The sequence below is a fragment of the Scyliorhinus torazame genome, chromosome 22, assembly GCF_047496885.1.
Source record: "Scyliorhinus torazame isolate Kashiwa2021f chromosome 22, sScyTor2.1, whole genome shotgun sequence".
Taxonomy (NCBI): domain Eukaryota; kingdom Metazoa; phylum Chordata; class Chondrichthyes; order Carcharhiniformes; family Scyliorhinidae; genus Scyliorhinus; species Scyliorhinus torazame.
Window position 1 is genome coordinate 16,047,590 of NC_092728.1, and position 22,662 is coordinate 16,070,251.

At 56.9% G+C, this 22,662-nt stretch overlaps 1 protein-coding gene across 1 annotated transcript in view; it reads right to left on the minus strand.

The window, feature by feature from the left end:
• Window positions 1–465: 465 nt before the first annotated feature.
• LOC140398933 (CXXC-type zinc finger protein 1-like) overlaps window positions 466–22,662 on the minus strand; it is a 45,368-nt gene continuing 23,171 nt past the window's right edge. The window contains exons 5-8 of the mRNA XM_072487922.1: window positions 14,493–14,589; window positions 13,528–13,680; window positions 3,151–3,299; window positions 466–722 (exon numbers count right to left, since the gene is read on the minus strand). Coding sequence (XP_072344023.1) covers window positions 3,153–3,299; window positions 13,528–13,680; window positions 14,493–14,589 — 397 coding nt within the window. The 3' untranslated portion in view covers window positions 466–722; window positions 3,151–3,152. The remainder of the gene's footprint in view (window positions 723–3,150; window positions 3,300–13,527; window positions 13,681–14,492; window positions 14,590–22,662) is intronic.

Sequence of the window (22,662 nt, forward strand, 5' to 3'; positions counted from 1 at the left end):
AGGGACGACGACACAGTTTGAGAATAAGGGTGCCTCTCGTTGAAGACAGAGATGAGGAGAAATCTCCTCTCAGAAGGGGGGGGGGGGATCAGTCTGTGGAACCCCCTCCCCCACCCCAGACAGCAGTGGGGGCCGAGGCCTGTTGAATATATTCAAGGTCGGGTTTGACAGATTTCTGATCGACGAGGGGGGGGGGGGTCGGGGGCCGAGACAGACAGGAAAGTGGAGTTGACGCCACGATCAGATCAGACACGATCTCATCGAATGGGGGGGGGGGGGGGAGCAGGATCGAGGGGCCGAATTGCCTCCTCCGGCTCCTAAATCTTGTGCAATGCGACATTCGCACTTTCAACAAGGGCAGGAAGCAGGGAATAAAAAAAGTGGAAGGGGTATGGGGGGGGGGGGGGGGGCGGTTGCTGTTGCCAAGTTGGTCCCCCCCGTTCTCCAAGCCTCGAAGGTAGCAGCAGCAGTAGGAAACAGCTTTTATTACTCTGACAGGCGACACGAGAGAAAATTGTAAAAATCGGAATTTACACCCACATTCTGTACATTTTTTAAAAAGGCAAGGAGCCACACTGCACGAATCATCGGGCTCGGACTACTCCCCTCCTTTTGGCAGCTTGAGAGGCGACGAGCTGCCTCGTCACCGAGTCCGGCGCACGCTTGCAAAAAGGAGGAGCTCCTCGCCGCCTCCTTGCGCCCTGGGGAAATGACGGCGATTTCTGAAAAACAAAAGGAAAGGCCGCCGTTCACAAATAGAAAAGGTTGGGAAAGAGAAAACAGACAAATACCCGCAAGGTTCAGGATTTAGGTCTGGCGTCTGAAGGAGGCAGTGGCTCTCTCGCCGGGGTTGGGGGGTTCCCGGGGACGCTTGGAGGAACCAGGCTGGTGCAGGGGAGGGCCCTCTATGCCACCACCAGCTGCAGCCCATGATGGGGCTGCTCGGCCACGTGGGCCGGCATCGTTAATGCCAAGGGAAACGGCAGCCGGGATGTTTTTTTTTTTTAATTTTAAGAGTACCCAATTCATTTTTTCCAATTGAGGGGCAATTTTGCGTGGTCAATCCACCTACCCGGCACATCTTGAGGTTGTGGGGGCGAAACCCACGCAAACACGGGGAGAATGTGCAAACTCCACACGGACAGTGACCCAGAGCCGGGATCGAACCTGGGACCTCGGCGCCGTGAGGCAGCAGTGCTAACCACTAGGCCACCGTGCGGCCCTGTAGTCGGGATGTTTGACAACATCCCGTTACGGGGCAACAGGTGTGACGGCAGCTGGAGCACCACATATTGTTTTAGTCTCCTTATTGAAGGAAAATAAAAGATATAATTGTGTTGGAAGCAGTTTGGAGCAGGTTCACTGGGCTGATGAGGACTTTCTTCTCTCAGAGAAGGGTCAGTCTGTGGGGTGATCTATTATTTGTTTGCAAAGGGGATAAAATCATTGGGTTATTGTGTGGGGGGGGGAAACAAAGTCTCAACAGGTCAACACAAGCCACATGGATCCGCTGGCTGTACTTTGCTGGAGATGTAGCCCATCTGTTGGGAGAATCTGCTACAGGTCCAGTCTCCAGTTCAGTTTGCCGTAGCTCTTACAGGAAGTAGACACTGTTTGCTGCCACGCAACGGTTAAATGGACTTCAAATCATTGGGCTGTGCATGCGGTATCGCAGAAAAAAACCAACCAGGCACCTGAAGGAAAACCTGTCTTACTGCTGAGATGTCAGAGGTGGGAACGAACAATGCCCCTCCCCGACAGCAATGCGGTAAGATTAATCTGCGACTGCCTCTCAAGGACGACCAGCGACTGGGTAAACACTGGCGACTCTCGTGAACGGACGGTCGGACTATAGGGTGATCTTATCGAATGGTGGAACAGGCTGAAGGGGCTACTCCTGTCTTGTAAAGAGTGCTTGCAGGTAGGGCTCTGTGGAGGGTTTGCCTGCTTTGCCTCGGGGCTCAGACCATAAGGTATAGGAGCGGAATTAGGCCATTCGGCCCATCGAGTCTGCTCCGCCATTCGATCATGGCTGATATGTTTCTCATCCCCATTCTCCCCAAAACCCCTGGTCCCCTTATTGATCAAGGACACCAGATTTGTGCTTGAGGGGCTGTTACCTACAGGGTTACAGGCCAAGAGCTGGCAGGTGGAATTAGACTGAATAGTTTGTCCTTAGAACATCAGAACTAGGAGCAGGAGTGGGCAATTTATCCATCTTGATAAAATTGCTCCATCGTTCAATACGATCCTGGCTGACTCCATCCTGGCCTCACTCCCCCTTCCCACCCGTTCTCCATAACCCTTCGACCCATTCCTTTTTTAAAAATAAATTTAGAGTACCCAATTCATTTTTTCCCCCCCAATTAAGGGGCAATTCAGCAAATCCACCTAGCCTGCACATCTTTGGGTTGTGGGGGCGAGACCCACGCAGACACGGGGAGAACGTGCGAACTCCACACGGACAGTGACCCAGGGCCGGGATTCGAACCCGGGTCCTCAGCGCCGCAGTCCCAGTGCTAACCACTGTGCCACATGCCACCCCACTAATTACAAATCTGACTAACTCCTTACATTTACTCACTGTCCCAGCGTCCACTGCATTCTGGATTCCACAAATTCACGACCCTTTGGGAGAAGTAGTTTCTCCTCACCTCTGTATGAAATTTGCTACATCTTATCCTGAGACTGTGACCCCTCGTTCTAGAATGCCCCACACGAGGAAGTATCCCGCTCCACGTCTACTTTATCCAGACCGTTTAGCATCTTGTATACCTCAATTTGTTCTCCCCTCATTCTTCTAAACCCCAGAGTATTGGCCTAAACTGTTCAATCGCTCCTCATACGACACACCCCTCATCTCTGGAATAAATCGAGTGAACCTCCTCTGAACTGCCTGCAATGTCGCTACACCTTTTCTCGAATAGGGGACAAAAACTGTTCACAATACCCCAGGTACATAGTCACCAGTGCCTTGTACAGTACCCTCAGGGAAGAATAACTTGCCAAGTATCTACCTGGGGTGGGAAGGCGAGGGCGAAGTCAGGGGGAGGGGGAGCAGGATGATCCTGTGCTCCCACGAGCTCCAGCAGCACCACACTCCGTCACCACGCACAGGCCCGTCTACACACACAGGTCCGGCTCACTAACCTTCATCGCTCCTTGTTTGACCGTAGATCAGTGGTCACAGGGTCATGCTGGATGGTTTGGTGCAACATCAGTGCCAGAAGTCCCGCTCGATTTGCCATGGCCATCCTCACGTTCCTCTCCTGCTCAAACAGCTCGTCCAGTTTGTACCACTGTCACACAGCAAAGGGTTAACATCAGTACAGGTACAGTCAGTAACACAGTGTGCTGGGGGAGAGGGGTTACTGAGTGACAGTGTGAGGGAGCTGGATTAACATCAGTAGAGATACAGTCAGTAACACAGGCTGCTGGGGGAGAGGGAGCTGGATTAACATCAGGTAAGGTACAGTCAGTAACACAGGGTGCTGGGGGAGAGGGGTTACTGAGTGACAGTGTGAGGGAGCTGGATTAACACCAGTAGAGATACAGTCAATAACACAGGCTGCTGGGGGAGAGGGGTTACTGGGTGACAGTGTGAGGGAGCTGGATTAACATCAGGTAAGGTACAGTCAGTAACACAGGGTGCTGAGGGGGGGAGGGGTTACTGAGTGAGTGTGAGGGAGCTGGATTAACATCAGTAGAGATACAGTCAGTAACACAGGGTGCTGGGGGAGAGGGGTTACTGAGTGACAGTGTGAGGGAGCTGGATTAACATCAGTAGAGATACAGTCAGTAACACAGGCTGCTGGGGGAGAGGGGTTACTGGGTGACAGTGTGAGGGAGCTGGATTAACATCAGGTAAGGTACAGTCAGTAACACAGGGTGCTGGGGAGAGGGGTTACTGAGTGACAGTGTGAGGGAGCTGGATTAATACCAGTAGAGATACAGTCAGTAACACAGGCTGCTGGGGGAGAGGGGTTACTGGGTGACAGTGTGAGGGAGCTGGATTAACATCAGGTAAGGTACAGTCAGTAACACAGGGTGCTGAGGGGGGGAGGGGTTACTGAGTGAGTGTGAGGGAGCTGGATTAACATCAGTAGAGATACAGTCAGTAACACAGGGTGCTGGGGGAGAGGGGTTACTGAGTGACAGTGTGAGGGAGCTGGATTAACATAAGTACATAGAACATAGAAAATACAGCACAGAACAGGCCCTTCGGCCCACGATGTTGTGCCGAACCTTTGTCCTAGATTAATCATAGATTATCATTGAATCTACAGTGCAGAAGGAGGCCATTCGGCCCCCTGAGTCTGCACCAGCTCTTGGAAAGAGCACCCTACCCAAACTCAACACCTCCACCCAACACCAAGGGCAATTTGGACATTAAGGGCAATTTATCATTGGCCAATTCACCTAACCCGCACATCTTTGGACTGTGGGAGGAAACCGGAGCACCCGGAGGAAACCCACGCAGACACGGGGAGGACGTGCAGACTCCGCACAGACAATGACCCAATCCGGAATCGAACCTGGGACCATGGATCTGTGAAGCAATTGTGCTATCCACAATGCTACCGTGCTGCCCTTAAGAACAAATAAATCTACACTATATCATTTCCACATCTCTGCTACTATTGGGGGGCCTATAGAAAACTCCTAACAAGGTGACTGCTCCTTTCCTATTTCTGACTTCAACCCATACTACCTCAATAGGGTGATACTCCTCGAACTGCCTTTCTGCAGCTGTTATACTATCTCTAATTAATAATGCCACCCCCCCACCTCTTTTACCACCCTCCCTAATCTTATTGAAACATCTATAACCAGGGACCTCCAACAACCATTTCTGCCCCTCTTCTATCCAAGTTTCCGTGATGGCCACCACATCGTAGTCCCAAGTACCGATCCATTCCTTAAGTTGACCCACCTTATTCCTGATGCTTCTTGCGTTGAAGTATACACACTTCAACCCATCTCCGTGCCTGCAAATACTCTCCTTTGTCAGTGTTCCCTTCCCCACTGCCTCATTACATGCTTTGGCGTCCTGAATATCGGCTACCTTAGTTGCTGGACTACAAATCCGGTTCCCATTCCCCTGCCAAATTAGTTTAAACCCTCCCGAAGAGTACTAGCAAACCTCCCTCCCAGGATATTGGTGCCCCTCTGGTTCAGATGCAACCCGTCCTGCTTGTACAGGTCCCACCTTCCCCAGAATGCGCTCCAATTATCCAAATACCTGAAGCCCTCCCTCCTACACCATTCCTGCAGCCACGTGTTCAACTGCACTCTCTCCCTATTCCTAGCCTCGCTATCACGTGGCACCGGCAACAAACCAGAGATGACAACTCTGTCTGTCCTGGCTTTCAACTTCCAGCCTAACTCCCTAAACTTGTTTATTACCTCCACACCCCTTTTCCTACCTATGTCGTTGGTACCAATGTGCACCACGACTTCTGGCTGCTCCCCCTCCCCCTTAAGGATCCTGAAGACACGATCCGAGACATCCCTGGCCCTGGCACCCGGGAGGCAACATACCTTCCGGGAGTCTCGCTCGCGACCACAGAATCTCCTATCTATTCCCCTAACCATTGAATCTCCTACAACTATTGCTTTTCTATTCTCCCCCCTTCCCTTCTGAGCCCCAGAGCCAGACTCAGTGCCAGAGACCTGGCCGCTAGGGCCTTCCCCCGGTAGGTCATCCCCCCCCAACAGCATCCAAAACGGTATACTTGTTTTGATACAGTAGAGATACAGTCAGTAACACAGGGTGCTGGGGGGAGAGGGGTTACTGAGTGACAGTGTGAGGGAGCTGGATTAACATCTGTAGAGATAGAGTCAGTAACACAGGGTGCTGGGGGGCGAGGTTACTGAGTGACAATGTGAGGGAGCTGGATTAACATCAGTAGAGATACAGTCAGTAACACAGGGTGCTGGGGGAGAGGTGTTACTGAGTGACAGTGAGAGGGAGCTGGATTAACATCAGTAGCGATACAGTCAGTAACACAGGGTGCTGGGGGAGAGGGGTTACTGAGTGACAGTGTGAGGGAGCTGGATTAACATCAGTAGAGATACAGTCAGTAACACAGGGTGCTGGGGGAGAGGGGTTACTGAGTGACAGTGTGAGGGAGCTGGATTAACATCAGTAGAGATACAGTCAGTAACATAGGGTGCTGGGGGAGAGGGGTTACTGAGTGACAGTGAGGGAGCTGGATTAACATCAGTAGAGATACAGTCAGTAACACAGGGTGCTGGGGGGAGAGGGGTTACTGAGTGACAGTGTGAGGGAGCTGGATTAACATCAGTAGAGATACAGTCAGTAACACAGGGTGCTTGGGGAGAGGGGTGACTGAGTGACAGTGTGAGGGAGCTGGATTAACATCAGTAGAGATACAGTCAGTAACACAGGGTGCTGGGAGATCGGGGTTACTGAGTGACAGTGTGAGGGAGCTGGATTAACATCAGTATGATACAGTCAGTAACACAGGGTGCTGGGGGAGAGGGGTTACTGAGTGACAGTGTGAGGGAGCTGGATTAACATCAGTAGAGATACAGTCAGTAACACAGGGTGCTGGGGGAGAGGGGTTGCTGAGTGACAGTGTGAGGGAGCTGGATTAACATCAGTAGAGATAAAGTCAGTAACACAGGGTGCTGGGAAAAGGGGTTACTGAGTGACAGTGTGAGGGAGCTGGATTAACATCAGTAGAGATACAGTCAGTAACACAGGGTGCTGGGGGAGAGGTGTTACTGAGTGACAGTGAGAGGGAGCTGGATTAACATCAGTAGAGATACAGTCAGTAACACACGGTGCTGGGGGAGAGGGGTTACTGAGTGACAGTGAGGGAGCTGGATTAACATCAGTAGAGATACAGTCAGTAACTCAGGGTGCTGGGGGAGAGGGGTTGCTGAGTGACAGTGTGAGGGAGCTGGATTAACATCAGTAGAGATACAGTCAGTAACACAGGGTGCTGGGAGATCGGGGTTACTGAGTGACAGTGTGAGGGAGCTGGATTAACATCAGTATGATACAGTCAGTAACACAGGGTGCTGGGGGAGAGGGGTTACTGAGTGACAGTGTGAGGGAGCTGGATTAACATCAGTAGAGATACAGTCAGTAACACAGGGTGCTGGGGGAAGAGGGGTTACTGAGTGACAGTGTGAGGGAGCTGGATTAACATCAGTAGAGCAACAGTCAGTAACACGGTGCTGGGGGAGAGGGGTTACTGAGTGACAGTGTGAGGGAGCTGGATTAACATCAGTAGAGATACAGTCAGTAACACAGGGTGCTGGGGGAGAGGGGTTACTGAGTGACAGTGTGAGGGAGCTGGATTAACATCAGTAGAGATAGTCAGTAACACAGGGTGCTGGGGGAGAGGGGTTACTGAGTGACAGTGTGAGGGAGCTGGATTAACATCAGTAGAGATACAGTCAGTAACACGGTGCTGTGGGAGAGGGGTTACTGAGTGACAGTGTGAGGGATCTGGATTAAAATCAGTAGAGATAGAGTCAGTAACACAGGATGCTGGGGGGCGAGGTTACTGAGTGACAGTGTGAGGGAGCTGGATTAACATCAGTAGAGATACAGTCAGTAACACGGTGCTGGGGGAGAGGGGTTACTGAGTGACCGTGTGAGGGAGCTGGATTAACATCAGTAGAGATACAGTCAGTAACACAGGGTGCTGGGGGAGAGGGGTTACAGAGTGACAGTGTGAGGGAGCTGGATTAACATCAGTAGAGATACAGTCAGTAAAACAGGGTGCTGGGGGAGAGGGGTTACTGAGTGACAGTGTGAGTAGCTGGATTAACATCAGTAGAGATAGAGTCAGTAACACAGGATGCTGGGGGGCGAGGTTACTCAGTGACAGTGTGAGGGAGCTGGATTAACATCAGTAGAGATACAGTCAGTAACACGGTGCTGTGGGAGAGGGGTTACTGAGTGACAGTGTGAGGGATCTAGATTAAAATCAGTAGAGATAGAGTCAGTAACACAGGATGCTGGGGGGCGAGGTTACTGAGTGACAGTGTGAGGGAGCTGGATTAACATCAGTAGAGATACAGTCAGTAACACGGTGCTGGGGGAGAGGGGTTACTGAGTGACCGTGTGAGGGAGCTGGATTAACATCAGTAGAGATACAGTCAGTAACACAGGGTGCTGGGGGAGAGGGGTTACAGAGTGACAGTGTGAGGGAGCTGGATTAACATCAGTAGAGATACAGTTAGTAACACAGGGTGCTGGGGAATAGGGGCTACTGAGTGACTGTGTGAGTGATCTGGATTAACATCAGTAGAGAGTCAGTTACACAGGGTGCTGGGCGGGAGAGGGGTTACTGAGTGACAGTGTGAGGGAGCTGGATTAACATCAGTAGAGATACAGTCAGTAACACAGGGTGCTGGGGGAGAGGGGTTACTGAGTGACAGTGTGAGGCACCTGGATTATCAGTAGAGATATAGTCAGTAACACAGGGTGCTGGGGGAGAGGGGTTACTGAGTGACAGTGTGAGGCACCTGGATTATCAGTAGAGATATAGTCAGTAACACGGGGTGCTGGGGGGAGAGGGGTTACTGAGTGACAGTGTGAGGGAGCTGGATTAACATCTGTAGAGATACAGTCAGTAACATAGGGTGCTGGGGGGCGAGGTTACTGAGTGACAGTGTGAGGGAGCTGGATTAACATCAGTCGAGATAAAGTCAGTAACACAGGGTGCTGGGGGAGAGGGGTTACTGAGTGACAGTGTAAGGGAGCTGGATTAACATCAGTAGAGATACAGTCAGTAACACAGGGTGCAGGGGGAAAGGGGTTACTGAGTGACAGTGTGAGGGAGCTGGATTAACATCAGTAGAGATACAGTCAGTAACACAGGGTGCTGGGGGAGAGGGGTTACTGAGTGACAGTGTGAGGGAGCTGGATTAACATCAGTAGAGATACAGTCAGTGACACAGGGTGCTGGGGGAGAGGGGTTACTGAGTGACCGTGTGAGGGAGCTGGATTAACATCAGTAGAGATACAGTCAGTAACACAGGGTGCTGGGGGAGAGGGGTTACTGAGTGACAGTGTGAGGGAGCTGGATTAACATCAGCAGAGATACAGTCAGTAACACAGGGTGCTGGGGGAGAGGGGTTACTGAGTGACAGTGTGAGTAGCTGGATTAACATCAGTAGAGATACAGTCAGTGACACAGGGTGCTGGGGGAGAGGGGTTACTGAGTGACAGTGTGAGGGAGCTGGATTAACATCAGTAGAGATACAGTCAGTGACACAGGGTGCTGGGGGAGAGGGGTTACTGAGTGACAGTGTGAGGGAGCTGGATTAACATCAGTAGAGATACAGTCAGTAACACAGGGTGCTGGGGGAGAGGGGTTACTGAGTGACCGTGTGAGGGAGCTGGATTAACATCAGTAGAGATACAGTCAGTAACACAGGGTGCTGGGTGAGAGGGGTTACTGAGTGACAGTGTGAGTAGCTGGATTAACATCAGTAGAGATACAGTCAGTGACACAGGGTGCTGGGGGAGAGGGGTTACTGAGTGACAGTGTGAGGGAGCTGGATTAACATCAGTAGAGATACAGTCAGTGACACAGGGTGCTGGGGGAGAGGGGTTACTGAGTGACAGTGTGAGGGAGCCGGATTAACATCAGTACAGATACAGTCAGTGACACAGGGTGCTGGGGGAGAGGGGTTACTGAGTGACAGTGTGAGGGAGCTGGATTAACATCAGTAGAGATACAGTCAGTAACACAGGGTGCTGGGGGAGAGGGGTTACTGAGTGACCGTGTGAGGGAGCTGGATTAACATCAGTAGAGATACAGTCAGTAACACAGGGTGCTGGGGGAGAGGGGTTACTGAGTGACAGTGTGAGGGAGCTGGATTAACATCAGTAGAGATACAGTCAGTAACACATGGTGCTGGGGGAGAGGGGTTACTGAGTGACCGTGTGAGGGAGCTGGATTAACATCAGTAGAGATACAGTCAGTAACACAGGGTGCTGGGGGAGAGGGGTTACTGAGTGACAGTGTGAGTAGCTGGATTAACATCAGTAGAGATACAGTCAGTGACACAGGGTGCTGGGGGAGAGGGGTTACTGAGTGACAGTGTGAGGGAGCTGGATTAACATCAGTAGAGATACAGTCAGTGACACAGGGTGCTGGGGGAGAGGGGTTACTGAGTGACCGTGTGATGGAGCTGGATTAACATCAGTAGAGATACAGTCAGTAACACAGGGTGCTGGGGGAGAGGTGTTACTGAGTGACAGTGTGAGGGAGCTGGATTAACATCAGTAGAGATACAGTCAGTAACACAGGGTGCTGGGGGAGAGGGGTTACTGAGTGACAGTGTGAGGGAGCTGGATTAACATCAGTAGAGATACAGTCAGTAACACAGGGTGCTGGGGGAGAGGGGTTACTGAGTGACAGTGTGAGGGAGCTGGATTAACATCAGTAGAGATACAGTTAGTAACACAGGGTGCTGGGGAATAGGGGCTACTGAGTGACTGTGTGAGTGATCTGGATTAACATCAGTAGAGATACAGTCAGTTACACAGGGTGCTGGGCGGGAGAGGGGTTACTGAGTGACAGTGTGAGGGAGCTGGATTAACATCAGTAGAGATACAGTCAGTAACACAGGGTGCTGGGGGAGAGGGGTTACTGAGTGACAGTGTGAGGCACCTGGATTATCAGTAGAGATATAGTCAGTAACACAGGGTGCTGGGGGAGAGGGGTTACTGAGTGACAGTGTGAGGCACCTGGATTATCAGTAGAGATATAGTCAGTAACACGGGGTGCTGGGGGGAGAGGGGTTACTGAGTGACAGTGTGAGGGAGCTGGATTAACATCTGTAGAGATACAGTCAGTAACATAGGGTGCTGGGGGGCGAGGTTACTGAGTGACAGTGTGAGGGAGCTGGATTAACATCAGTCGAGATAAAGTCAGTAACACAGGGTGCTGGGGGAGAGGGGTTACTGAGTGACAGTGTAAGGGAGCTGGATTAACATCAGTAGAGATACAGTCAGTAACACAGGGTGCAGGGGGAAAGGGGTTACTGAGTGACAGTGTGAGGGAGCTGGATTAACATCAGTAGAGATACAGTCAGTAACACAGGGTGCTGGGGGAGAGGGGTTACTGAGTGACAGTGTGAGGGAGCTGGATTAACATCAGTAGAGATACAGTCAGTGACACAGGGTGCTGGGGGAGAGGGGTTACTGAGTGACCGTGTGAGGGAGCTGGATTAACATCAGTAGAGATACAGTCAGTAACACAGGGTGCTGGGGGAGAGGGGTTACTGAGTGACAGTGTGAGGGAGCTGGATTAACATCAGCAGAGATACAGTCAGTAACACAGGGTGCTGGGGGAGAGGGGTTACTGAGTGACAGTGTGAGTAGCTGGATTAACATCAGTAGAGATACAGTCAGTGACACAGGGTGCTGGGGGAGAGGGGTTACTGAGTGACAGTGTGAGGGAGCTGGATTAACATCAGTAGAGATACAGTCAGTGACACAGGGTGCTGGGGGAGAGGGGTTACTGAGTGACAGTGTGAGGGAGCTGGATTAACATCAGTAGAGATACAGTCAGTAACACAGGGTGCTGGGGGAGAGGGGTTACTGAGTGACCGTGTGAGGGAGCTGGATTAACATCAGTAGAGATACAGTCAGTAACACAGGGTGCTGGGTGAGAGGGGTTACTGAGTGACAGTGTGAGTAGCTGGATTAACATCAGTAGAGATACAGTCAGTGACACAGGGTGCTGGGGGAGAGGGGTTACTGAGTGACAGTGTGAGGGAGCTGGATTAACATCAGTAGAGATACAGTCAGTGACACAGGGTGCTGGGGGAGAGGGGTTACTGAGTGACAGTGTGAGGGAGCCGGATTAACATCAGTACAGATACAGTCAGTGACACAGGGTGCTGGGGGAGAGGGGTTACTGAGTGACAGTGTGAGGGAGCTGGATTAACATCAGTAGAGATACAGTCAGTAACACAGGGTGCTGGGGGAGAGGGGTTACTGAGTGACCGTGTGAGGGAGCTGGATTAACATCAGTAGAGATACAGTCAGTAACACAGGGTGCTGGGGGAGAGGGGTTACTGAGTGACAGTGTGAGGGAGCTGGATTAACATCAGTAGAGATACAGTCAGTAACACAGGGTGCTGGGGGAGAGGGGTTACTGAGTGACCGTGTGAGGGAGCTGGATTAACATCAGTAGAGATACAGTCAGTAACACAGGGTGCTGGGGGAGAGGGGTTACTGAGTGACAGTGTGAGTAGCTGGATTAACATCAGTAGAGATACAGTCAGTGACACAGGGTGCTGGGGGAGAGGGGTTACTGAGTGACAGTGTGAGGGAGCTGGATTAACATCAGTAGAGATACAGTCAGTGACACAGGGTGCTGGGGGAGAGGGGTTACTGAGTGACCGTGTGAGGGAGCTGGATTAACATCAGTAGAGATACAGTCAGTAACACAGGGTGCTGGGGGAGAGGTGTTACTGAGTGACAGTGTGAGGGAGCTGGATTAACATCAGTAGAGATACAGTCAGTAACACAGGGTGCTGGGGGAGAGGGGTTACTGAGTGACAGTGTGAGGGAGCTGGATTAACATCAGTAGAGATACAGTCAGTAACACAGGGTGCTGGGGGAGAGGGGTTACTGAGTGACAGTGTGAGGGAGCTGGATTAACATCAGTAGAGATACAGTCAGTAACACAGGGTGCTGGGGGAGAGGGGTTACTGAGTGACAGTGTGAGGGAGCTGGATTAACATCAGTAGAGATAGTCAGTAACACAGGGTGCTGGGGGAGAGGGGTTACTGAGTGACAGTGTGAGGGAGCTGGATTAACATCAGTAGAGATACAGTCAGTAACACAGGGTGCTGGGGGAGAGAGGGGTTACTGAGTGACAGTGTGAGGGAGCTGGATTAACATCAGTAGAGATACAGTCAGTAACACAGGGTGCTGGGGGAGAGCGGTTACTGAGTGACAGTGTGAGGGAGCTGGATTAACATCAAAAGAGTTACAGTCAGTAACACAGGGTGCTGGGGGAGAGAGGTTACTGAGTGACAGTGTGAGGGAGCTGGATTAACATCAGGTAAAATACAGTCAGTAACACAGGGTGCTGAGGGAGAGGGGTTACTGAGTGACAGTGTGAGGGAGCTGGATTAACATCAGTAGAGATACAGTCAGTAACACAGGGTGCTGGGGGAGAGGGGTTACTGAGTGACAGTGTGAGGGAGCTGGATTAACATCAGTAGAGATACAGTCAGTAACACAGGGTGCTGGGGGAGAGGGGTTACTGAGTGACAGTGTGAGGGAGCTGGATTAACATCAGGAGAGATACAGTCAGTAACACAGGGTGCTGGGGGAGAGGGGTTACTGAGTGACAGTGTGAGGGAGCTGGATTAACATCAGTAGAGATACAGTCAGTAACACAGGGTGCTGAGGGAGAGGGGTTACTGAGTGACAGTGTGAGGGAGCTGGATTAACATCAGTAGAGATAGATACAGGTGGTTTGTTCCTGTCCTGCAGTCAGGCTCTAGGCCACTTACCACTCGCACCCTCTCCAGGTCAACCTCTGCCCTTCGTAGTTTCTCCCAGCAATAATGTTTATTACACTTCCGTTTGGCCGCTCGACAGAAATCACCTGTAAGCTCAAAGACATCCTTCACGATTGGACAACCGCACACCTCATCTGCCGAGATCTGGGAACCAAGAAGAAAGCACAGCACGGGGTTAGTAACAGAGTAAAGCTCCCTCTACACTGTCCACATCAAACACTCCCAGGACAGGTACAGCACGGGGTTAGATACAGAGTAAAGCTCCCTCTACACTGTCCCCATCAAACACTCCCAGGACAGGTACAGCACAGGGTTAGGTACAGAGTAAAGCTCCCTCTACACTGTCCCCATCAAACACGCCCAGGACAGGTACAGCATGGGGTTAGATACAGAGTAAAGCTCCCTCTACACTGTCCCCATCAAACACTCCCAGGACAGGTACAGCACGGGGTTAGGTACAGAGTAAAGTTCCCTCTACACTGTCCCTATCAAACACTCCCAGGACAGGTACAGCACGGGGTTAGATACAGAGTAAAGCTCCCTCTACACTGTCCCCATCAAACACTCCCAGGACAGGTACAGCACGGGGTTAGATACAGAGTAAAGTTCCCTCTACACTGTCCCCATCAAACACTCCCAGGACAGGTACAGCACGGGGTTAGATACAGAGTAAAGCTCCCTCTACACTGTCCCCATCAAACACTCCCAGGACAGGTACAGCACGGGGTAAGGTACAGATAAATACTAATGGTCGTATTCCAAGCATTGTCTGGCATCTATGAATTTGTCTATATATATGTTTCTGGAACATACCTCTTCATTCACCTGAGGAAGGAGCAGCGCTCCGAAAGCTAGTGACATCGAAACAAACCTGTTGGACTTTAACCTGGTGTTGTAAGACTTGGTATTGTGCTCCCTTTTTAAAAGTAGAGGTGGGAATCTAAGCCAGACATTACCTTGGGATCTCGAGAATGTTCAGGACACAGCACTTGAAGCCTCTTGCAGTAGGTTTTGCTCTGGGTGTTGTAAACGTCACAGAATAAGCGTGTGGCTCTGCGAGGGTCAGAGAGTTAGAGATGGTGTCATTTTAAATGCCGACAAACACACCGGATAGCGGGCAGGGGGAGCGGTCCCCACCCTCTGGCCACCACAAACGGGCGGACCCCCCCGCCTCTCACTGAGGTGGTCCTCACCCTCTGGCCCCATCGAACGGTGAACCCCATTCCTGGCCCCCTCTCGAACCCTCAAAGGGGCAGTCCCCACACCCTCGCTCCCTCAAAGCGTCAGTCCCCACCCCCTCGCTCCCTAAAAGGGGCAGACCCCACCACGTCGCTCCCTCAAAAGGGCAGACCCCCACCCCCTCGCTCCCTCAAAGGGACAGTCCCCACTGCCTCGCTCCCTCAAAGGGACAGTCCCCACCCCCTCGTTTCCGCAAAGGGAGTCCCCACCTTCTCGCTCCCTCAAAGGGACAGTCCCCACCCCCTCGCTCCCTCAAAGGGACAGTTCCCACCCCCTCGCTCCCTCAAAGGGGCAGTCCCCACCCCCTCGCTCCCACAAAGGGGCAGTCCCCACGCCCTCACTCCCTCAAAGGGGCAGTCCCCACCCCCTCTATCTGTCAAAGGGGCAGTCCCCAACCCCTCGCTCCCTCGAAGGGGCAGTCCCCACCCACTCGCTCCATCAAAGGGACAGTCCCCCACCCCCTTGCTCCCTCAAAGGGGATGTCCCCACCCCCTCGCTCCCTCAAACAGGCAGTCCCCGCCCCCTCGCTCCCTCAAAGGGGTAGTCTCCACCCCCTCGGTCTCTCGAAAGGGCAGTCCCCACCCCTTTGCTCCCTCGAAGGGGCAGTCCCTACACCCTCGGACCCTCAAAGGGGCAGTCCCCACCCTCTCGCTCCCTCAAACAGGCAGTCCCCAGCCCCTCGAAGGGGCAGTCCCCACCCCCTCGCTCCCTCAAAGGGACAGTCCCCATCCCCTCGCTCCCTCAAAGGGACAGTCCCCACCCTCTCGCTCCCTCAAAGGGACAATCCCCACCCCCTCGCTCCCTCAAAGGTACAGTCACCACCCCCTCGTTTCCGCAAAGGGAGTTCCCACCCCCTCGCTCCCTCAAAGGGGCAGTCCCCACCCCCTCAAAGGGGCAGTCCCCACCCCCTCACTCCCTCAAAGGGGCAGTCCCCACCCCCTCGCTCTGTCAAAGGGGCAGTCCCCACCCCCTCGCTCTGTCAAAGGGGCAGTCCCCACCCCCTCGCTCACTCGAAGGGGCAGTCCCTACACCCTCGGACCCTCAAAGGGGCAGTCCCCACCCTCTCGCTCCCTCAAACAGGCAGTCCCCACCCCCTCGCTCCCTCAAAGGGGCAGTCCCCACCCCCTCGCTCCCTCAAAGGTGCAGTCCCCACCCCCTCGCTCCCTCAAAGGGGCAGTCCCCACCCCCACGCTCCGTCAAAGGGGCAGTCCCCACCCCCTCGCTCCCTCAAAGGGGCAGTCCCCACCCCCTCGCTCCCTCAAAGGTGCAGTCCCCACCCCCTCGCTCCCTCAAAGGGGCAGTCCCACCCCATCGCTCCCTCAAAGGGAGTCCCCACCCCCTCACTCCCTCAAAGGGACAGTCCCCATCCCCTTGCTCCCTCAAACAGGCAGTCCCCACCCCCTCGCTCCCTCAAAGGGGCAGACCCCACCCCTTCGCTCCCTCAAAGGGGCAGTCCCCACCCCCTTGCTCCCTCAAAGAGACAGTCCCCACCACATCGCTCCCTCAAAAGGGGCAGTCCCCACCCCCACGCTCCGTCAAAGGGGCAGTCCCCACCCCCTCGCTCCCTCAAAGGGGCAGTCCCCACCCCCTCGCTCTGTCAAAGGGGCAGTCCCCACCCTCTCGCTCCCTCAAACAGGCAGTCCCCACCCCCTCGCTCCCTCAAAGGGGCAGTCCCCACCCCCTCGCTCCCTCAAAAGGTGCAGTCCCCACCCCCTCGCTCCCTCAAAAGGGGCAGTCCGACCCCATCGCTCCCTCAAAGGGGCAGTCCCACCCCATCGCTCCCTCAAAGGGAGTCCCCACCCCCTCACTCCCTCAAAGGGACAGTCCCCATCCCCTCGCTCCCTCAAAGGGAGTCCCCACCCCCTCACTCCCTCAAAGGGACAGTCCCCATCCCCTCGCTCCCTCAAACAGGCAGTCCCCACCCCCTCGCTCCCTCAAAGGGGCAGTCCCCACCCCCTCGCTCCCTCAAAGAGACAGTCCCCACCCCCTCGCTCCCTCAAAAGGGGCAGTCCCCACCCCCTCGCTCCCTCAAAGGGGCAGTCCCCACCCCCTCGCTCCCTCAAAGGGACAGTCCCCACCCCCTCGCTCCCTCAAAGGGCCAGTCCCACCCCCCCGCTCCCTCAAAGGGAGTCCCCACCCCCTTCGCTCCCTCAAAGGGGCAGACCCCACCACGTCGCTCCCTCAAAAGGGCAGACCCCCACCCCCTCGCTCCCTCAAAGGGGCAGTCCCCACCCCCTCGTTTCCGCAAAGGGAGTCCCCACCTTCTCGCTCCCTCAAAGGGGCAGACCCCACCCCCTCGCTCCCTCAAAGGGGCAGTCCCCACCCCCTCGCTCCCTCAAAGGGACAGTCCCCAGCGCCTCGCTCCCTCAAAGGGACAGTCCCCACCCCCTCGCTCCCTCAAAGGGGCAGTCCCCACCCCCTCGCTCCCTCAAAGGGACAGTCCCCACCCTCTCAAACCCTCAAAGGGACAGTCACCACCCCCTCGTTTCCTCAATGTGAGTCCCCACCCTCTCGCTCCCTCAAAGGGACAGTCCCCACCCCCTCGCTCCCTCAAAGGGGCAGTCCCCACCCCCTCGCTCCCTCAAAGGGGCAGTCCCCACCCCCTCGCTCCCTCAAAGGGGCAGTCCCCACCCCCTCGAAGGGGCAGTCCCCACCCCCTCGCTCCCTCAAAGGGACAGTTCCCACCCCCTCGCTCCCTCAAAGGGGCAGTCCCCACCCCCTCGCTCCCACAAAGGGGCAGTCCCCACGCCCTCACTCCCTCAAAGGGGCAGTCCCCACCCCCTCTATCTGTCAAAGGGGCAGTCCCCAACCCCTCGCTCCCTCGAAGGGGCAGTCCCCACCCACTCGCTCCATCAAAGGGACAGTCCCCACCCCCTTGCTCCCTCAAAGGGGATGTCCCCACCCCCTCGCTCCCTCAAACAGGCAGTCCCCGCCCCCTCGCTCCCTCAAAGGGGTAGTCTCCACCCCCTCGGTCTCTCGAAAGGGCAGTCCCCACCCCTTTGCTCCCTCGAAGGGGCAGTCCCTACACCCTCGGACCCTCAAAGGGGCAGTCCCCACCCTCTCGCTCCCTCAAACAGGCAGTCCCCAGCCCCTCGAAGGGGCAGTCCCCACCCCCTCGCTCCCTCAAAGGGACAGTCCCCATCCCCTCGCTCCCTCAAAGGGACAGTCACCACCCCCTCGTTTCCGCAAAGGGAGTCCCCACCCTCTCGCTCCCTCAAAGGGACAATCCCCACCCCCTCGCTCCCTCAAAGGGACAGTCACCACCCCCTCGTTTCCGCAAAGGGAGTTCCCACCCCCTCGCTCCCTCAAAGGGGCAGTCCCCACCCCCTCAAAGGGGCAGTCCCCACCCCCTCACTCCCTCAAAGGGGCAGTCCCCACCCCCTCGCTCTGTCAAAGGGGCAGTCCCCACCCCCTCGCTCTGTCAAAGGGGCAGTCCCCACCCCCTCGCTCACTCGAAGGGGCAGTCCCTACACCCTCGGACCCTCAAAGGGGCAGTCCCCACCCTCTCGCTCCCTCAAACAGGCAGTCCCCACCCCCTCGCTCCCTCAAAGGGGCAGTCCCCACCCCCTCGCTCCCTCAAAGGTGCAGTCCCCACCCCCTCGCTCCCTCAAAGGGGCAGTCCCCACCCCCACGCTCCGTCAAAGGGGCAGTCCCCACCCCCTCGCTCCCTCAAAGGGGCAGTCCCCACCCCCACGCTCCCTCAAAGGTGCAGTCCCCACCCCCTCGCTCCCTCAAAGGGGCAGTCCCACCCCATCGCTCCCTCAAAGGGAGTCCCCACCCCCTCACTCCCTCAAAGGGACAGTCCCCATCCCCTTGCTCCCTCAAACAGGCAGTCCCCACCCCCTCGCTCCCTCAAAGGGGCAGACCCCACCCCTTCGCTCCCTCAAAGGGGCAGTCCCCACCCCCTCGCTCCCTCAAAGAGACAGTCCCCACCACATCGCTCCCTCAAAAGGGGCAGTCCCCACCCCCACGCTCCGTCAAAGGGGCAGTCCCCACCCCCTCGCTCCCTCAAAGGGGCAGTCCCCACCCCCTCGCTCTGTCAAAGGGGCAGTCCCCACCCTCTCGCTCCCTCAAACAGGCAGTCCCCACCCCCTCGCTCCCTCAAAGGGGCAGTCCCCACCCCCTCGCTCCCTCAAAAGGTGCAGTCCCCACCCCCTCGCTCCCTCAAAAGGGGCAGTCCGACCCCATCGCTCCCTCAAAGGGGCAGTCCCACCCCATCGCTCCCTCAAAGGGAGTCCCCACCCCCTCACTCCCTCAAAGGGACAGTCCCCATCCCCTCGCTCCCTCAAAGGGAGTCCCCACCCCCTCACTCCCTCAAAGGGACAGTCCCCATCCCCTCGCTCCCTCAAACAGGCAGTCCCCACCCCCTCGCTCCCTCAAAGGGGCAGTCCCCACCCCCTCGCTCCCTCAAAGAGACAGTCCCCACCACATCGCTCCCTCAAAAGGGGCAGTCCCCACCCCCTCGCTCCCTCAAAGGGGCAGTCCCCACCCCCTCGCTCCCTCAAAGGGACAGTCCCCACCCCCTCGCTCCCTCAAAGGGCCAGTCCCACCCCCTCGCTCCCTAAAAGGGGCAGTCCCCACCCCCTTCGCTCCCTCAAAGGGGCAGACCCCACCACGTCGCTCCCTCAAAAGGGCAGACCCCCACCCCCTCGCTCCCTCAAAGGGGCAGTCCCCACCCCCTCGTTTCCGCAAAGGGAGTCCCCACCTTCTCGCTCCCTCAAAGGGGCAGACCCCACCCCCTCGCTCCCTCAAAGGGGCAGTCCCCACCCCCTCGCTCCCTCAAAGGGACAGTCCCCAGCGCCTCGCTCCCTCAAAGGGACAGTCCCCACCCCCTCGCTCCCTCAAAGGGGCAGTCCCCACCCCCTCGCTCCCTCAAAGGGGCAGTCCCCACCCCCTCGCTCCCTCAAAGGGGCAGTCCCCACCCCCTCGAAGGGGCAGTCCCCACCCCCTCGCTCCCTCGAAGGGGCAGTCCCCACTCCCTCGCACTCTCGAAGGGGCAGTCCCCACCTTCTCGCTCCCTCAGAGGGGCAGTCCCCACCCCCTCGCTCCCTCAAAGGGGCAGTCCCCACCCCCTCGCACCCTCAAAGGGGCAGTCTCCACCCCCTCGCTCCCTCAAAGGGGATGTCCCCACCCCCTCGCTCCCTCAAAGGGGCAGTCCCCACCCCCTCAAAGGGGCAGTCCCCACCCCCTCAAAGGGGCAGTCCCCACCCCCTCAAAGGGGCAGTCCCCACCCCCTCAAAGGGGCAGTCCCCACCCCCTCAAAGGGGCAGTCCCCACCCCCTCAAAGGGGCAGTCCCCACCCCCTCAAAGGGGCAGTCCCCACCCCTTCAAAGGGGCAGTTCCCACCCCTTCAAAGGGGCAGTTCCCACTCCCTCGCTCCCTCAAAGGGGCAGACCCCACACCCTCAAAGGGGCAGTCCCCAACCCCTCGCTCCCTCAAAGGGGCAGTCCCCACCCCTTCAAAGGGGCAGTTCCCACTCCCTCGCTCCCTCAAAGGGGCAGTCCCCACCCCCTCAAAGGGGCAGTTCCCACCTCCTCAAAGGGGCAGTCCCCACCCCCTCAAAGGGGCAGTCCCCACCCCCTCAAAGGGGCAGTCCCCACCCCCTCAAAGGGGCAGTCCCCACCCCCTCAAAGGGGCAGTCCCCACCCCCTCAAAGGGGCAGTCCCCACACCCTCAAAGGGGCAGTTCCCACTCCCTCGCTCCCTCAAAGGGGCAGTCCCCACCCCCCTCAAAGGGGCAGTCTCCACCCCCTCGCTCCCTCAATTGGAGTCCCCACCCCCTCGCTCCCTCAAAGGGGCAGTCCCCACCCCCTCAAAGGGGCAGTCTCCACCCCCTCAAAGGGGCAGTCCCCACCCCCTCGCTCCCTCAAAGGGGCAGTCCCCACCCCTTCAAAGGGGCAGTTCCCACTCCCTCGCTCCCTCAAAGGGGCAGTCCCCACCCCCTCAAAGGGGCAGTCCCCACCCCCTCGCTCCCTCAAAGGGGCAGTCCCCACCCCCTCAAAGGGGCAGTCCCCACCCCCTCAAAGGGGCAGTCCCCACCCCCTCAAAGGGGCAGTCCCCACCCCCTCAAAGGGGCAGTCCCCACCCCCTCAAAGGGGCAGTCCCCAACCCCTCAAATGGGCAGTCCCCAACCCCTCAAAGGGGCAGTCCCCACCCCCTCAAAGGGGCAGTTCCCACCCCCTCGCTCCCTCAAAGGGGCAGTCCCCACCCCCTTAAAGGGGCAGTCCCCACCCCCTCGCTCCCTCAAACAGGCAGTCCCCACCCCCTCGCTCCCTCAAAGGGGCAGTCCCCACCCCCTCACTCCCTCAAAGGGACAGTCCCCATCCCCTCGCTCCCTCAAAGGGGCAGTCCCACCCCATCGCTCCCTCAAAGGGAGTCCCCACCCCCTCACTCCCTCAAAGGGACAGTCCCCATCCCCTCGCTCCCTCAAACAGGCAGTCCCCACCCCCTCGCTCCCTCAAAGGGGCAGACCCCACCCCCTCGCTCCCTCAAAGGGGCAGTCCCCACCCCCTCGCTCCCTCAAAGAGACAGTCCCCACCACATCGCTCCCTCAAATGGGGCAGTCCCCACCCCCTCGCTCCCTCAAAGGGGCAGTCCCCACCCCCTCGCTCCCTCAAAGGGACAGTCCCCACCCCCTCGCTCCCTCAAAGGGGCAGACCCAACCCCCTCGCTCCCTCAAAGGGGCAGACCCCACCCCCTCGCTCCCTCAAAGGGGCAGTCCCCACCCCCTCGCTCCCTCAAAGGGACAGTCCCCATCCCCTCGCTCCCTCAAAGGGACAGTCACCACCCCCTCGTTTCCGCAAAGGGAGTCCCCACCCTCTCGCTCCCTCAAAGGGACAATCCCCACCCCCTCGCTCCCTCAAAGGGACAGTCACCACCCCCTCGTTTCCGCAAAGGGAGTTCCCACCCCCTCGCTCCCTCAAAGGGGCAGTCCCCACCCCCTCAAAGGGGCAGTCCCCACCCCCTCACTCCCTCAAAGGGGCAGTCCCCACCCCCTCGCTCTGTCAAAGGGGCAGTCCCCACCCCCTCGCTCTGTCAAAGGGGCAGTCCCCACCCCCTCGCTCACTCGAAGGGGCAGTCCCTACACCCTCGGACCCTCAAAGGGGCAGTCCCCACCCTCTCGCTCCCTCAAACAGGCAGTCCCCACCCCCTCGCTCCCTCAAAGGGGCAGTCCCCACCCCCTCGCTCCCTCAAAGGTGCAGTCCCCACCCCCTCGCTCCCTCAAAGGGGCAGTCCCCACCCCCACGCTCCGTCAAAGGGGCAGTCCCCACCCCCTCGCTCCCTCAAAGGGGCAGTCCCCACCCCCTCGCTCCCTCAAAGGTGCAGTCCCCACCCCCTCGCTCCCTCAAAGGGGCAGTCCCACCCCATCGCTCCCTCAAAGGGAGTCCCCACCCCCTCACTCCCTCAAAGGGACAATCCCCATCCCCTTGCTCCCTCAAACAGGCAGTCCCCACCCCCTCGCTCCCTCAAAGGGGCAGACCCCCACCCCTTCGCTCCCTCAAAGGGGCAGTCCCCACCCCCTCGCTCCCTCAAAGAGACAGTCCCCACCACATCGCTCCCTCAAAAGGGGCAGTCCCCACCCCCACGCTCCGTCAAAGGGGCAGTCCCCACCCCCTCGCTCCCTCAAAGGGGCAGTCCCCACCCCCTCGCTCTGTCAAAGGGGCAGTCCCCACCCTCTCGCTCCCTCAAACAGGCAGTCCCCACCCCCTCGCTCCCTCAAAGGGGCAGTCCCCACCCCCTCGCTCCCTCAAAAGGTGCAGTCCCCACCCCCTCGCTCCCTCAAAAGGGGCAGTCCGACCCCATCGCTCCCTCAAAGGGGCAGTCCCACCCCATCGCTCCCTCAAAGGGAGTCCCCACCCCCTCACTCCCTCAAAGGGACAGTCCCCAT